We start from the raw sequence: 17,749 nt of genomic DNA, 5'->3' as shown, positions 1-17,749 counted from the left end.
TGTGCACACCTGGCAGAGAGGGTGATGGGAGGCCATGTTGTAATGAAGGTACAGGAGGTTACAGATTACATGTTGGTACTAGTCATCTGTAAGAAGGAATATGTCTTTTTGAGTGGATGTGTTACCACAGGGACCTCGACCATTAACAACACAGGAGTTACACAAAATAAGATAAGTGGAAGCGACTAAATTGCATTCACAAATAATGCGGCACGTGTGGGTAATTTGAGTTTGGACAGCAGCAACAGCAGCATTCGTCAGCTGTAAAATACAACTGTAATACAGGGCTATACTGTATATTGCCTTTGTGTTTGTTAGAATAACTGGCAGAAGGAATAAAGGGTAACACAGACGTTTTTCAGAAATCCTGATAAGTATCCTAAACAAAGACCAATCTTTTATAGTATCACAACTGTTGCCACAACAGACGATGAGGGAGAAACTTTGCCTCTCTCTCCTGTTCACACAGACGTGGTCATGTGGTTCGCCTCAGGCTGGGGGAAAATAAGCCACTTCACAGCTTCCTTTTTAAGTTTCCTTATAATTAATTTGGTTTTCTTTCTTGTAGTGCTGTTGTTGATAGAGATAAGTAACTGCTTCTGTCAATTGAGAAATAAATGATGGCTTTTTCCAAATCCTAATGGTTTCACTCACCATTATTTTCTTCTCACCCCAGGGACGTTTGTATTGATCTTATTGCAATTACAGTACTGTTCCCTATACGCTGACTGAATGCTGAAACAAAACCTTCGCAGTGGCAGGCTCGAATGCAGGTTTTCTCTTTATCCTTCGAATCCATTAGCCTCGACAACGTTATAGGTTACCATAAATCAGTAAAGTCTTTATCGTCAGCGACCTATTTCATTTCAATGCTTCGGAAATGATGGAAACACAGACATTAATCAAAGCATATATTCATCAAATCGGGTGTGGCGAGGATAAAGAAGCACACGGGGCCAGTTCCTGCTAATTAGCATGGCAATTATTGTAAGCTGTCACAGTTCTTAAGCAACGGGGTGGACTGTGTGTGCTCCGGAGCGTAATCCCTCACAAATTACAAGATAATAAAGGCAAAGAGAGGGCCACCACTTCAAAGGGAACCAGGAGATAGAATCCCCATCAGGGACATTTTAGGGACAGGCAGCAAGAGAGAGAGAGACAGTGACTGAAGAAAAGGTAGGGGAAAATGAGTACAGTATGGATTTCCTTCCACATAGAGCAAGACAGGAGTGAGTGACCGCTTGGTAGAGTGACTGGCTACAGAAGAAATAGATTGGACAAGTTGTTCTTTTAGCACAATCATTTTTTCCACACTACATGTAATAAGCATTTTTCAAGATAGTAGCAAACAATAAATCCCCTTCGACTCCATTGGATTTCATGATTTACAGCATGCGCTATAGGAAGATTGTTCAACTAATAACCACTGATCAATAGTCCTCTCTTTCCTTAGTCCAGCATGTTTCATGTTGACCTGTGGTGCAAAACGTAGGCTACTATTAAAAGCCTGTTCTAACTAGGAATCACCAATTATAATTCCTTTTTGTATCGTGTCAAATGATGACAACCCTTAAGGCAGGAAGTAGGAAAACAATTACACTATATGGATAACATGTTATCGTTTACTCCATATCCTATCTGTAAAATTAGAAATGCATGTTAATGCAAGATGTTACTGACCAGACCACATTGAATCTCAACAAGGTATAAATGAAACGAGAAATTACAAATCTGCTCTTCTTGCTGGCTTAAAGAAGCCTGGCAAAAGCCAAGTAATAGCCCTAGCTAGCTCGTCTGTCTTCACAAAATGGTATTTATAATTGAATGGTGTCTGTCAATGACATTGCTTTGCTTGATCAGGGACAAACCCATGTTTGCTGACAAGTCCAGCTGCGCGTTTAACTCATTTGCATACTGACTGAGATTCAATTTAAACTGTGGTCATGATCGACATAATGAGAACGCTAATACAAGTTTTAAATGCAAAGGCCCATGGATCGGATGCCATTATCAAGTTAATTTATCCAGACACAGATTCCATGTCAGTACAATGGGTATAAATGGAGCCCCTGTTCGACATTGATGGTTATTGTTATTGGCTAATTAGACCTCCAGGCAGGTGGAAGTTGGGTGGGGCAATGCTGGGAGTTTAGTGATGCCAACAACTACAACAATGTACTAATAAGAACGATACATGTGTAAGTTAATTTGCCCCAAACTGGTGGAGAGTGAGGGAGTGTAATAGCTAGACTCAGTAAAAACGTTGGTGTGGGTGGATCATGAAGTAGTTGGAAATTATTGTAAGGTGTTCAGTGGTCTTCATTCACTTAAAATTTGACTCATCACCAGACACATGCAATGTTTCCCTCAAACACATTGTCTCTTCTCTGAATAAACCCCAGTGGCTTGTTAGGTTTAACTACTATTTATATATTATTCTGTAATAATTGCTATAGATAGATAGGGGAGAACGGGGTAATTTGTCACGCGGGTAGGTTGTCACAATCGTTATATCTCGGAACAATGAGGCGCTGTCTGTACAATTTTGGTATGTAAATATCCACAACTGGGATCAGAGGTCACCTAGATAGTCTTCCTTGGAGTTAGACTGCTGCATTTGAGGTGAGAGGACTGTTGGTGTTTTTCATGTCAAATTGAAAATATTTAGCTCCTCAGTATTTTTCTTCTAGGCTTTTACACAATGGGTTTATAAAAAAACAATTGTTACCCTAAAAAAGTGTGGAGGGTAAGCTATAGTTTAGATTGTTTTTAGCAAGCTAATTAGTTGTCAGATGGTTGTTGGCCTTGATGCTAGCAATACATTCCAGTTGGGGTTGGTCGTCACATTTTTTGGGGGGTTGGTTGTCACATGTTATCCAACGGGTGCAGCCAGGAAAGGAACCCAATAACAAAAGAAAATGTCAAGCTGTATCCTCACTGACACCCCAGAGAAGGAGAGAATTGAGCAGGAAAGGCAGCTAGCATGCAAAAGAGAAAAAGGACAACAAAATCAAAACGACAGTGCATCTCAAACTAGACCAGTTGCCAAGGCTACTGCACCCAAGTGCACTCCACCCCAGCTGGGGAAGAAGAAACAGAAGAGAAAGTGACAGGAGGAGGAATCTTCATCAGATGAAGAGGATAGTTTGTGTTTGGTTTGTATGGAAACGTTCTTCATCACCCGTTCAGGGGAGGTAAGGGAGAAGTGTTGTATGTGTAACCAGTGGGCACACAATCTCTGCTTAGTTAGAGTGAGCAGACCCTACATTTGCCATCACTGTAACTCAGATAGTGAATGTGTGCATCCTAGTTGAGTAGGCTATTATTGTTAGACCTATTTGTTTGGTTCTTTATGTTGTTACATACAGTAGGTTGGTCTTAATATGGATTTCCTTTTTGTTAATTCCTTGCTCATTTTGTGTTAAGATGCATAAAGTTATCTAGGCCTATTTTTCAACTAGACAATGAAATTCAACTTTCAAATGTAGTTCTGCTTTCTTGCCTTCTTTTTAAGATTTTTCCCACAAAGATAACATTGTGACAAACAACCCCATAGTGTGTGACAACCGACCCCTTGATGGGGTTGGTTGTCACAATGTGTTAGAGTGTCTTTGATGGTAAATTTCTTCTTTATTACAATAAGTTAGAAAAAGTGAGGGGTTCACATTTCAAGCCAACACCTTAAAGCTCCCATATTATACACTTTTCGGTTCTATTATGCCTCATTTCCACCGAGTAGAGCGGGTCGGATCGGAGCGGCTCAGAGCGGGACAGCTCACTTTTACGAATCTCGGTGTTGTTTCCACCGCCGACCCTACCCTTACTGGTAGGGCGGGGTTTAGGCTGGACTGCGATAGCCGCCGCCAGATTGTGGGTCAAACTATCGGGCTGTGGAACAACTGTGGTCAAGCCAGCGGTCTCTTGTTTTTGCTTGGTCAAACCAGCCGCTTCTTTATTCATTCCCCCCTGTGTTGTGAGCACAGAGACGGCTCGATGCAACTGATAAGAGACGATGAGCGAACAGCGCTGGCTGCGGCAGCTACGTGACATCGTAGCAGTGGGACACAGTGTAGCCAACTGATTCATTTAATGACGACGAAAAACACCACACAATAAACAGTGCCGCGCTCACATTGTCGCCAAAACTCTCTTCACTCTAGCCGAGGTGACTACAAACGGCGGAAATGATTCAAACCAGCCGCTTCTTTATTTATTCCCCGTGTTGTTGTGAGCGTGTAGCCTATTTACTACTATCTATGGCGTAAACACACAGAGACGGCTCGGCGCAACTCACAGAGACAGTGAGCGAACAGTGCTGGCTGCGGCAGCTACGTGACTATGGGACACAGTGTAACCAATTGATTAATTTATTGACGAGGAAAAACACCACACAATAAACAGAGCTGTGCTCACATTTTCGCCAAAACACAAGACTATCTTCACTCTTGCCGAGATGACTACACATGGCGGAAATGATTCTTTCGACCAATCAAATGACGGCTCCGCCGTTTCGGCACCCTTTCAGGCGGCCAGTACCCCTACGGAGGAGTACTGAGATTTGGAGCGGCTCAGAGCGGTTAGGTGCGCTTAAACCGTACCCTACCCAACTTTTGGCAAGTGAAAAGCCAAACTACCCGGACCGAACCGCTCCGATCCGACCCGCTCTACTCGGTGGAAACGAGGCATTTTACACCATATTATATGGTCTTAGTGGTCCCTAATACGTTTTTATTAAATTGTTTGCTGAAAAAAACTTTCAGATAATTTATTGTACTATGCTGATGTTCAGCTAATCTCACAATGGCCTATTTTTTTAAAAGAGCTGCAGCTCCCCTCGTAAATATACAATCTTTGAGCTCCCCCCACCCCCTGTCCGGAAGCGAAGCCAGATACGCCTCGCCCTCTGTCTGTCAGGGCCGTGGACCAATAAGAAATAGGGGTGTGGGCTGCACAGTGGAAGCTTCTGGCTTTCCAGTTTTTGAGGTCAGAAACGAGGAGAATTCTGACTTTTTGGCAGTCTCTAGGCACACCGTGGACCCATGGATATGTTAGAACACATTTAAAAAGTCCATTTAGCATAATATGTGACCTTTAAACTTCAATTTATTGTAGGAATGACTATTGAAAGATGTTTAGGTGATGAGCAATTCTCACTAGAGTAAAAAGTGTGCCTACTTACCCCGGTCTCCCCTACTCTATTTTGGGATACATTAGCTCCGGTAATTTGTCTATTTACCTTTAGGTAATTGAAGTAAGCTGCCCCATTTCAAAGCATTCCTAATGCACATTGACATCAACATAACTACAGGAAGTAAAACGTCTTACAAACGTTTCTCAGTGGAAATATGAAATAAGCCACCAGTGTTGCAAACTTTTAAAAATTATACATGATACACATCTACATTATATTTGCAACCCTCCCCCTTTCCAGCAAGGACTGATAACATAATAAAATTGCCTTGTTTTAATTTTATTATTCTATTAACAGCTTCAAACATGTGGACTTCTGTTAGCCTTAACATGGTGCATTCTGGTTATTAATCATTTAGGTTTTCCTTTTCATGCTTATATCATTCTTACAGTACTCGTAAGTGTAGAGGTGATGACGTTTGCAATGATCACTGACTCAATGAATTTTGATATGGGGGTGGGGTACAAAGATACATGGATTAACCAGGTTGGACCTTTTGAAAATGTGATGAAAAATTTAACAAGTCGAAATACTGTCACGATGAGGCACACCCACTGCATTTCAATGAGCTTCTGTGGATCTGGAGCGTAAGGTAAATGCCAGCACCCTTCATCTCACAAGCAGCTCTGCCAAACAGACTGTGATAGCTGTGAAGCCGTCCAACAGCTCTCTCATTAATGATTACCATTTATTATGTAAACTGTGACAGCTCTGATGTGATGTGGAGACTGAGGCTACCAAGCCATATTTCTGTTACGTTCAAACGGGCAATTGGCCAAGTGCACCATATTGATGCAGCCCTTCAACAGTTTGAAAACAGTCGGAGTGTGCTTTCCTCGACAAACACGTTATCCTATTCCTCTAACATCCAGAGTGCATTGCCATTTTAGGGTACATTTTCGAATGCCTTATTTATATTTTTGGTTGTTCAGAATATGATAATTGTCGAAGGCACAGTACAATCACATCTCTTTGTGTTAAACTTGGAATGTCTTCATAAAGACTTAACTCAAACAAGTAGCTGTAATACTCTTCACCCACAGTATGATGCATAGTTGGTGTCTTTGGCATCTGATGACAGTTGGCTGTCTTTCAGTGACTCCTGCATGACTCAGAACTGCACGACCCCAAATGAATGCAAATAGGCGCTATTCCATTAGGATTCATTCATTAAGTTATACAAACACAATGTTTGTATTCCTACTTTTGTTTGCATAACGTGAGATTAAAACGATTTCATTTATGTGAATTGCATAAATAGCCCGGAAATGGGACTTTTTTTCCATTGCTACAGTTCCGTCAGTGAGACAATGCTGTTGTTCCTGATACATTTTCAGCATTACACTTTGAGAATTTAAAAGACTTGATGGCTCAAATACTAGAACTTTGAGACTACGTTTTACATTTAAAAAAAAATATAATCTAGATCAAAGTTACAATTTAAGGAAGGTCACTCTGGACACATCGTACAGTGTAAAGACAAAATATGCATACTAAGTACAGAGCTACTAACATAAAGCTACCTTATATAAAGTATGTGAATCCAATGGTAAACCCTAACCTGCTATTCACCATCTACAGTATGGACTCAGGTACTACTTCACATTGTGTTGCGATATTTTGCCCATTTTCTGTATGTGGCTTTTCCCATCAGCTATGTCAAGAACTGTAAAGAATTCATGCAGTCCCTTTGTGATCAGATATCCCTATAAGTATGGTAGTTGAATAATGGAGTTTTTGTCTTGTTTTGAATGTTTATAGCTGACTTGAATATCTGTTATTTAACTTTCTTTCTCTCTCTCTCTTTGACAAGAACACAAATTGAAAGAGGCTTTTAGTTGTATTGTACATACATCTACCTCACAATATGCAGACACTTGGTAGCTGTATTCACTTACTGTACTATGAAGCTGGTCTTGCAAGGAATCCTAAGCCTCCATGGGTTTTTAAAGGTAGTATCAGGGTTTTCCCTATATATGGTATTGATTAATTTCAGCTATGATTGCTGTAGATTGGTGGACTGTTATATGATACCATCAATACTCCAGCCCAGCATACAAACACAAACACTTGAAGAGTAATGGAGGGCCACAGCATGGCACAATATAATCGGCAGCACTAGAGCCTTTGTGTACCCTCATGGCACTGCTTTGTTTCTGAGTGCCCTCCATATTCAGATGACACATTGCACTTGCACCTGCAAAATTGATTGCTTCCCTGACACACTTTCCTTGCATTCTGTTGAATATGCATGCGGTAGCTTAACATATTTTGCACATGGCAAAGCACAATTACATTTAAATAAATACACCTTGGGCTGCGGAGATGCTGTTCCCAGTACTTCATTTTCCTGGTGTATGTAAACACCCGGATAACCTTTGGAGAAGTGATCTAATATTAACGTGAGGTTGAGAGACCTGCATGAACTTTACATTGTATATGACACTTAATCAATTCTTGGGAATAGAATATTTCAAGGCGAATACAAATCCATTATGAGGAGTTTTTTTTATTTCTGAAAACTTTGCGAGCACCTCATGTTGAAAAGAAGACATGTTCTATGTCTCTGGTGCAAAGTGATTGTGCAGCTGTTGGGTAAATCTTTGTGTGCATTAGTTTCCATGACAGCAAGGAACCAGTTCCTATTCTGTCTTTGTGCCTTTGTTGCATTTTCGAATAACTGACATGTGTGACGAATGGGGGTTCCATTAGCCTTTTATAGAGATAGCAAGAAGGTGACTGGATATTGAATTTACGGTTTGGCCATTAAGGGACAGTTTTATGGAAACCATCAGTTACGATTCATCAGGGTTTGAGACCATTCCAAATGTTTCTCTTAGGAGAGCACTACATCATGCTGTAGATGAGCTCATATACCTTTTGAAAATCCTTAGGTGCAAATCAGATGTGAACACGAATGCCTGTATTCAATCTTTATAACACATTTATTTTACCAGGATGAAGCACTCATTCATTTCTCAAATTGGTCAAAACTCACAAACTGACAAAGGGAATGGCAGCCAATCACACATCCTAATAAAGATAAGCTGCCAAAGAAGTTACAATCAAACTTCTAAAGAGATGATTTGGAAAAACACTTCTCTTTTAAGATTGTGAGCCACACTGCTGGTAAGGAGTCTGAATAAAGCTGCATTAAAACTCCTACGCTTGCCATGTGCCCTTTGTCTGCACTGGTTCCTGCGTTGCCACTTGTGACTAACTCCAAGAGATGGTGGTGGTTCGGTTCCATTTGTGAGAAAATAACAGTAATTCAAGCTGGGCTCCTTCAGTCACTTCCACTGTTCTGTAGTGTTTCTCATTTCTCACGGACCACAGCTGGGGGACTGACAGGATAGTATCAGAAAGCAAATAAGGCCTTACAGCTTCCTCCAATGTGTGCCACTGGGAGGGTAGAACCACACAAGTAGCTAAACAGCTACATTAATATATGCAAATACTGGACTTGAAGGAGCGTCATAATGCTGAATATTTTATTTTGACTGGTAAAGACTGTTAATCTCAAAATGCGTCTTCTTCCGGGCGATGGGTGTGTGTGTGTGTGTGTGTTGGTGTGTCTCCGACTCCCTCCTGTTTTGTCCATCATGAGCATGGCTCGCACAGCTTTGAATGTCAGTCAGATCGAAGGAACTGGCTGTTGGCAGCAAGGGAGGAAAAAGCAGACATGGTTAACAAAAACACAAGATTTATTTTAGATAGACATTTCTCTTACCCAATATATAAATCATAAAAACAGTTGTTGAGTGAAAAAACCTGGAGTGCAAAACGTATCAACCTTCAATGAATAATGAATAAATAATGAGACTTCCCCAATGTCATGAGACAATGGAAGATGCAGAAATGTGCCAATAAAGTCAAAATAAACTAGAGAAAGCACCTTGTGATATACCTTTCTGTCTGTTTTATTGTTAAGCTAATGTTGTTAAACTCTTGCAAAGGTCATCACAGTTTTATCTTGCCATGCCTCCAGAATGCCTTGTCCATGGCATGCTGTATCCTCTACCTACCAACAGCAGGCTCAGTAGAGGCAACCCCCGAAATTAGTAGGCTGTGTTGTAGTGATGTGCACATGCAATGTCCTGTGGTGCTGAGAGACCTTGTGTCTATGAATGCATTTCAGCAGGAAAAAAAATATGAGACGATTTAAACATCTGTTAAGTCAACTCTGCTGCGACATGAAAATTAAATAATAATAATTTATGCCGTAAACCAAATTATTTATTTTGCAGTCCCACCCTCATATAATTTGCGATTTAAAAAAATTAGAAGCTATTCTTTGTTTGCTTGTATAAGTAATCTCATAAAAGCAAGGCTTAACATTTCGACATTGCTGGCATGCGTAATTCATCAAGTGTCCAGGCAGTTTTTTTTTTGAGAGCGTTGTGCGCTCTCTCCTGGATTTCCTGGGACACTTCTCATTTTCGCGAAGCTTTCCGAGCATATATGGGGGATGCTGGGTGCAGTGTCTATTCGCCCGGCACCTGTTGCTGGCTCATTTTTTTTTGTTCAGCGCTGGTTTACTGAGGATTTAACGACAACATCGTTCAGCTCATATCAAGACCATGTCTGAGGAAGAAACTGATTCTAACTCCACCCGCTACTATTTCGACAACGCATCAATCAGAGTCCAGAGCAGCTTTGAGTTTTCAGGACCCATGATTGTCATTTTGATGGCGATGATGGTGACTTTGGATGTTGTGATAGTGTTGGGCAACGCACTGGTCATTCTGGCATTTAAAGTGGACAAGAGTTTGAGAAGTCAATGCAACTACTACTTCCTGAATTTGGCAATATCAGATTTTCTTGTAGGTAAGTGCAACCTCAGTCCTTTCCCCCCCATTGTTTTAGGTAGACCCTGGCATAACTAAATACAGGGTGAAGTTATTCTGTCATAAAGGCTATTTTCTGTATACTGATGCACTGATGCATGATATACTGTATGTAATGATACATTTTGTATGATGTATCGTTTCTTTTTTAAGTCATGGCGCTCCTTTGTTTGACCCTAACCCTAAAAAAAGATTCATGACACAAGATGTTTATTGTTGTATGAACAGTAAAACATGCACATGAAAGTCTTACTCTGGTTGGTTTTCCTACACACTTTGAATAGAAAGAAACACACTAGGAATACTAGGACTAACATATAAGATATCACAGACACAGAATATACAATACATGTATTGAAAATAAACTATGTGCAATTTCCAGTACGAGGAAAGGCATGATGGGAGTAGAAAATAAATGAAATAGCAATACTAGCAATAAAGGTCAGTACGGTAAAAATCTAACACTTTTTTTGTAGATAAAAGACACATGAGGGTACATGTATTTGTATTTGTTGAGGTAGCCTACAGTTATTTCATCAGCTCTCCTATGAAGACATGTTTCACATTATTATTACATTAAATACAAAAATACCTTTGTTTCCTTGATCCCTTTCTGATAACAATACTAATTTCTGTAGGGGCATTCTGCATCCCAGTCTACATCCCTTACATCCTTACTGGTAAGTGGACACTGGGCAGAGGACTGTGCAAGCTGTGGCTGGTCATGGACTATCTGCTTTGTTCTGCGTCCATCTTCAACATTGTCCTCATCAGTTACGACCGCTTCCTGTCAGTCACCAGAGCAGTGAGTGGAACATGCAGACATCAAAGTGAATTTAACATTGTGACACCCAGTGCAAATTTCCTGTTAGGAGTTGATTCTAAACATTCGGTGGATCAGTTTCTCCATTTAATTTTTTTTAATTTAATTTTTTACATTTGAGTAAAGCGTTTAATGTATAATGTAAAAATGTTTGAACCCCCTCCCCCCCAACCCCTCACTCCTTTGTAGACATACACATGTTAACTGCCTGTGGTCTATTGCTTATTTTCTGTCTGGTAAATCTCCAGGTCATTGGTAGGGGCAGTGTCACCTCACTCTCTCAAATGTGCCCATCTGCAGAGGTTAATCCGTCCTGACCCATTCAGGCCCAGTGCCACCCCTAATTATAGCCTTTCCCCATCGTGATGAAGACAAAAAAGTCACAATTTGGCATTGGGACAGACTGGGCTGTTAAAAAATATGGAGAAAACAACACTCGATTGACAAAAATCCAATATGACATGACCCAACTTAGACTCTCCTTCCTTGAAAATTCCCCAATCTGCAGTCATGCCACGACTCCACAACACTGAATCTTGACTATCAAAGGATCCAACCAGAGCTACCTCATACAGTCAACAGATTGTAAAACTGGAACCGGATGGTTACGTCATAACCTCCTGATTGACCCCTGAAGAAGTTCACGGTACTAAATCAGCTTGGTACATTCCCCATCATATGATGACTCATAACAACAAAGATCACATTGTATTTGACTTTTCATTCACCTTCCAAGGACAATGCCTCAATAGGTTTCCCCTCCCAGGACCAATCCTCGGGCCGACACTCCTTGGCGTGCTGCTACGCTTCAGGCAACATGCTATGGCTATAAGTGGTGACATTAAAGACATATTTCACAAATTCTGTCTCCTGCCTAGACCAGCCCCTTCTTCGATTTCTTTGGCGAGACATGAACAAGGTGATTCCCCCTTCAGTATACCAATGGCAAGTCCTTCCCTTTGGTACTATATGCAGTCGTTGCTGTGCTATTTATGCTCTCTCAAGACATGTAAAGCACAACCAACCTGATGAAGATGTAAAACATTCAGTCGACCAGTGTTTCTATGTTAATAACTGCTTGGAAAGCTTCCCTTCACCAGCAGCAGCTAAGACATTCCTCGACAAACTGAGAGCGACCCTTTCAGAAGGGGGCTTCGACCTCCGTCAATGGGCAAGCAACATTCATGATGTTATCAGTCATCTACCCATGCAAGCAAGGTCTGAAAGCAGCGAACTTTGGCTCTCCGTAGATTCGGGCTGGTCCCCAAGAGCGCACCCTGGGACTGTTGTGGAATTTTAATTCTAAACCACTTGGCTATGCGTCTTCAGACATCGCAGACATGGATCCAGTCACCCCCAATCTTCTCATCATGGGACGATATGATACCTTGCTCCCCCTCGTCTCCTATCACGACTCCAATCTGCTCAGTCGAAGACGTTGGAGATATCCAGAGAAACTGACTGGTGATCACTTTTGGAAACACTTCACCAAATCCTACCTACCAGTACTTCAGACAAGGCACAAATGGCAAAAGGAGAAACCAGATCTACAGTTAAACTCCTTTGTGATGATCATTGACTCCCAGCTACCAAGAGCCCTTTGTCCTTTAGGAAAGGTGACCCGCCTCCTACCAAGCAAAGATGGCCACATTAGAACAGCTCAAGTTGCTGTTGACAAAGTCCTATGTCAGACCTTCAGTTCGTCTGATTCCACATCCTGTCCTCCCTGACAATACTTTTTAATTTGGTTTGATCTTTAAATGTATTTCTCACTAGAAATTCAGGGGCGGCTGTAGTAAAGATTCCTTTTATTTTATTTTGACACTTCCTTTCTCACCTCACTTTCTGGTTAGTAGCAACATATACATTATAAAGGATTATCCTTTATAATGTCTATGAGTAGCAATGATAGGCGATATTCTGTTTTCTGCCTGTCTTGACAAAAAAACCCTAGAATAGCATACATTTCCAAGCCTCTTCAGCTGTTAGGCCCATTGGACCTTTAGTAGGGGCTTCAGGCTTGTATGTGCATTAGCTGGCTGACTGTATCCTAGTCACTTGTGTGTTAACTCAAAGGTGGGATGAGGCTAGGCATGGTAGACAAAGAGCGTGTTCTGTTTCATTTCACAAGCAAACACTTAACATCAGAGCAATGAATACAAATAACACCAGAGAGAGAAGGAGAGCGAGAGAGAGAGAGAGAGAGAGCTTATTCGTTAATTAGCTAGCTTTGATCATTGAGATCCTCCTCAGTGCTATGGTCCCTCCAACCTGGAGAGATCAATCATAGTAGAAACAGGACACCGGCAGCCAAGCAGCATTTTCCTTAAAAGCATTTCTCTCTGAACATTGGAAGACAAAGGATTGTCAATAGCCACAAGACAACGTTTGTCTTTTGCAAGAAAAGATGGAATCAGATTAGATCCATTCATTTGGCAGTAAGATGAAATGTCAGCACATTAACAAAATACCAACTGCCCAGTGTTGGACAGAACGGATCTTTTTTTATGCGTTATTTCTGATAACAAGAATTAGTTAAGAATCTATTATCTCCAATCCGAATAATGAGAAGACCAGATTTTTTTCTCTTTGTGTTCTGTTACATCACTAAATGAAGCAAGGGCAACACATAGTGTATGCCAATTCATTTATACAAAACATAGTCAGGCCCATTTTTCATCTACTTTGGAGAAGTGACATTCTTAGCCATTCAGAGCATGGGCACATGCAGAGCAGCTGGAGAGGCTGTAAAGTACGCTGTCCACTGAACAAGAATGTGGACAGGGACACAGGACGTGACACTAATTGAGACAAGTGGTCACTAGAGGTGCTCCATCGGCTTAGCACTCATTCACACTCCCTTTTTGCAGTTAAAACATGTCAGGATGTTGGATGATGTTTCTCCATCAAAATGGTCTGTGATTTAGATTGAGATTTATTTATCTGTCAAAAGATTTATAGGCCTAACATGGTCCAATGTTAATTTGATAGTTTATATATATTATAGCCTATTGTAAAATTCTCATTTGGGGGTCTTCGGTGTCCCTCATAGGTTTCACTGGTTCATTGGTTGATTTTTGCAGACATAGTGGTTTAAAGCTATGGCTTCTGGTGGAGGACCTCCATTTTCATTTTACCAATGTATGTTTATTTAAACAGCGTTTGAAGTAAAATGTTCTGCTGTACAGGACTTAAGTATAATTTTTAAGATATTTGTACTCCTTTAGAGTAGGCTATTTCTACTGTATTATATGTGTACTTCAGATGCTAACGCTGTGCTTTTTACTCCATTGCATACTGTATGGATAGCAATGGTTACAGGACAGGTTACCTTACAGATACGATACATTGTAATAGATTAAACAATTTACGGTGTGTAAAATAGTTACATTTAGCTCCATCCCAAACAGCTCATACATTACAACTCTGTGTAGACATTAATGAATCAATAATAAAAATGCAATTTTAGAAAAAATAATATAACAATGGTCATTATGCCTGCATAATAAATTTGCTTGCTAATACTTTGCATGTATTTAAACACTTAAGTCATATTTTGAATTCTGGATGTTAGGTTTAAATGCACTATTCTAATAAGGTGTTGCTAACTAAATACCTCTTCCTTCACTGCTAAGAAGAATATTGCATAACTTCCTATGAATAAAGACAGCCTTAACAATTTCTGCATTACAGTAATGGTAGGTCGCAGCAATCGCACAAACAATTTTGTGACCCAACACTGGCATTGTTACTCAAAGTATATTCTTCTGATCTATGCTTCTCTTTACTGCAGGTAAGTTACCGTGCCAGACAGAACATGACCCATCAAGCCATAATCAAGATGATTGCTGTCTGGGTGTTGGCCTTTGCTCTGTACAGCCCAGCTATCATATTCTGGGACCTGGCGGTGGGCAGGAGCCGCGTGCCGAAGGATGAGTGCTTTGCGGAGTTCTATCACTCTTGGTCCTTCCTGCTGAGTGCATCCTTCTTCGAGTTTTTCTCTCCTTTCATCTCGGTGGCTTTCTTCAACCTCAGCATTTACCTCAGCATACGCAGGAGGAGGCGTCACAGCAGGCAGGCCCAGCTCCACCTTCAACTGAGCCAACCTGCCTCCACCCAGGGGGAAGGTATCCCCCCATCCCACAACTGGGCCTGTGTGATGAAACTGGCTGCAAGAGGCTCCATCCACTCGCAGACCTCCTCTCCCGGTTTGGGTCAACTAGATCCCTCAACCAGCAGGGCTGCGATGCCTAGCCGTCTGTCCAGGGATAGGAAAATTGCAAAGTCCCTGGCCATCATAGTGTGTGTGTTTGCCATCTGCTGGGCACCGTACACCCTACTGATGATCATCCGTGCTGCCTGCAGAGGGCGGTGCATCCAGCATCACTGGTACGAGGTCACCTTCTGGCTCCTGTGGCTCAACTCTGCCATTAACCCATTCCTCTACCCACTCTGCCACAGTAGCTTCCGCAGGGCCTTCAGCAAGATCCTCTGCCCGCGGCGGCATACTGCCCCCCTGTCAGCTGTCCTTCGTGCGGCCCAATGAAAACGCGGATACCCGTGGAGGGATGGATGGATGGGGATGAACAATGTGCCAAAACTATGGATGGAAATATTCAAAATATAACAGATTCGTTGAACTGTGCTCCGTGCACAGTTTGTCATAGAGACCATTATTTATAGTTTGCAGCTGTGTCTTCTCAGTGTTTGGATGTATGGGTACTGTGCAGTATAATGTAATTTGCTGTAAATCAGTGCACTGTGTTCACATCTAAAGTATGTATTACATTCATCATAGGCATGAAAATAATGACCCTGTCAAAGGAATCACAATATGCCAAGCAGAGTATTATGATCGTTAATATAAAAAGAATATTCACATACTACAAGGTATTTCAAATACAAGGTGCTGTATTCGCTGTTGAAAAAAGCAACAACAACAAAGAGTGAAACTGAACCATACATTTAGACCTGCTGATGAATATTGCTGGTTATTTAATAATTAAATATTTCCTCTACTGTATGTATCTGTAGAACAAAAGTTTCAGAAATACATTTTCTCTCATATCCTTTGGCACATCCAATGTCCACTCATGGGGGTTAATGAAATACAGTATGAATGAAACCTTACTAGATTTTGTATTGGTCTTCAATGGGTATGGGTGAAATTAATCAATTGTGTCTTGTACTTTATGTTGTGTAGCTTGAATCTTAATGTTATACTGTATACCTTATATTGAGGATTTATGTGGAAAGAAAGCCCTAACTGTGACATCTTTGCTGCAGCTGAAGTAAAATAGATCACTCTCACCCTCTGCACTTAAAACATTTATTTTTATAAATACTAAAGAAGCACGGTGATGAAAATGCCATTATGTATACATAAATGGGAAATGAAATTTGTCAAAAAAACATTTTATTTTCTCTTGTTTTGCCACACATTGTAATAAACAAGATTAGTACTGAATAACAATTCTCCAGACACCAAGTACACTTTTATCCAATGTATGAATGTTATTACATTATTAGTGGCTGTTGTCACTAAAACATTCAGGAGTTCTACCACATACCGTTAATTGTTATTATAACTATTGTTTTTTTTTACATAACTTATTGGTTTTATGTAGGAGATAATCATTTTGTTTACAACCGATGCCAAATTACCATTTTACTGTGATCTGTAGCTGCATGTATACTTCTGTGCCACTAGATGTCACCATTAACCTTTCCAGCTTCCTGAGTGTGCTGTGCGTTAAGATTTGATTCGCTGTAGAGTGAAGTCGATCTTTGAGATTGGCCATGGCTTCCATAAACTGTATTACTTTATTGTTTGTGTTTGAACTGTCAGTAAAAAACATGCTACATTTTTGCGCCAGGATCCTAACTGTTACGGACTATTGAGGAATGTAACCTAATAATAACAGATCGACAAAATGTGATGGTGCTCTTTTCACATTTACTCACAGTGAGTACTTTCACTGGCATATAGTGTCACTTGTAATTTGCAAAAACACATTACAGTATAGCCTTTGCCTTAGCAAATGTTATACATAGTCACTACTAATGCTATATATTTCCCGGTACATGTTTCTGTAACTTAATATTAGTAGTAGCCTAACTGTTTTCCTCTTGGCTCAGAATTAAGTAAGGAAACAATGATAATAAAAAGCTAAACAAATAAATGCTTATGTGTTTATTTTAATGAAATGTAGGATTATCAAAAAATATAAACACCTCTAATCTGAGAATCCTAATGCCCATTATAAAAATTAATTGACTACGCTCTGTGTTATTGCCATCTACCTGGTGGCTAATTGGGTCAGTGCCAAGTTCAGTTGTGACTTGCAAATGCTGAGGGTGCAATACCGTTTTAGTATTTGTTCCCCAGTTTAGGTGGGTTTCGTTTTTTAATAGATTAAATGAGCTCTTTCCAGATAGTAGACTTTTTAGAACCTGTAATTACGCCATCATGTTTGATAGTGGGGTTACATTTGCAGGTGCCTGGGTCCCACAGGGGACTTACATTGCTCAAATTGTTGCTGTTGCCCGAGTGCACATCTGGGCCCCTGGTCAGGTGCTGGGAATAAGGGCACAGCTGCAGGGAACAGGCCTCTGCTCTCCCCCTCACTCCCTCTCTGCCTGTGGAGTGGTGGAGGTGGTGGTGGTTGTGGGGAGGGAAGGGGTTGGTGGGGGGGCAGGGACAGAAGCACACTTTTGACCAGAGGGATGCAGGCACATTTCCCTTGGGGTGACAGAACTGCATTTATCAGCAGAATGGCAAGCCTGGGTATACTCGCTGTGTGTCTGAATGCGACAGCGAGAGCCGTATCACTGCGAGGGACGCTTGCACCGTGTGCGGTTATATTAGGAGGACTACTGCTATTGATT

General features: G+C 40.9%; 1 protein-coding gene across 1 annotated transcript; it reads left to right on the top strand.

Annotated features, from left to right (window-relative positions):
- Positions 1-9,771: 9,771 nt before the first annotated feature.
- LOC307255919 (histamine H3 receptor-like) lies at positions 9,772-15,407 on the top strand (the record flags this gene model as incomplete). Its single annotated transcript, XM_080034750.1, has 3 exons — positions 9,772-10,018; positions 10,677-10,843; positions 14,655-15,407. The coding sequence occupies 3 exons, from the start codon at positions 9,772-9,774 to the stop codon at positions 15,405-15,407; spliced, it is 1,167 nt and encodes a 388-aa protein (XP_079890876.1).
- Between the last annotated feature and the right edge of the window lie 2,342 nt (positions 15,408-17,749).

This window comes from Ammodytes marinus, assembly GCF_949987685.1.
Source record: "Ammodytes marinus genome assembly, chromosome: 9".
NCBI classification, from domain to species: domain Eukaryota; kingdom Metazoa; phylum Chordata; class Actinopteri; order Uranoscopiformes; family Ammodytidae; genus Ammodytes; species Ammodytes marinus.
The sequence above is the reverse complement of the archived record's forward strand: the minus strand, read 5'-3'. Positions and strand labels throughout refer to the sequence as shown.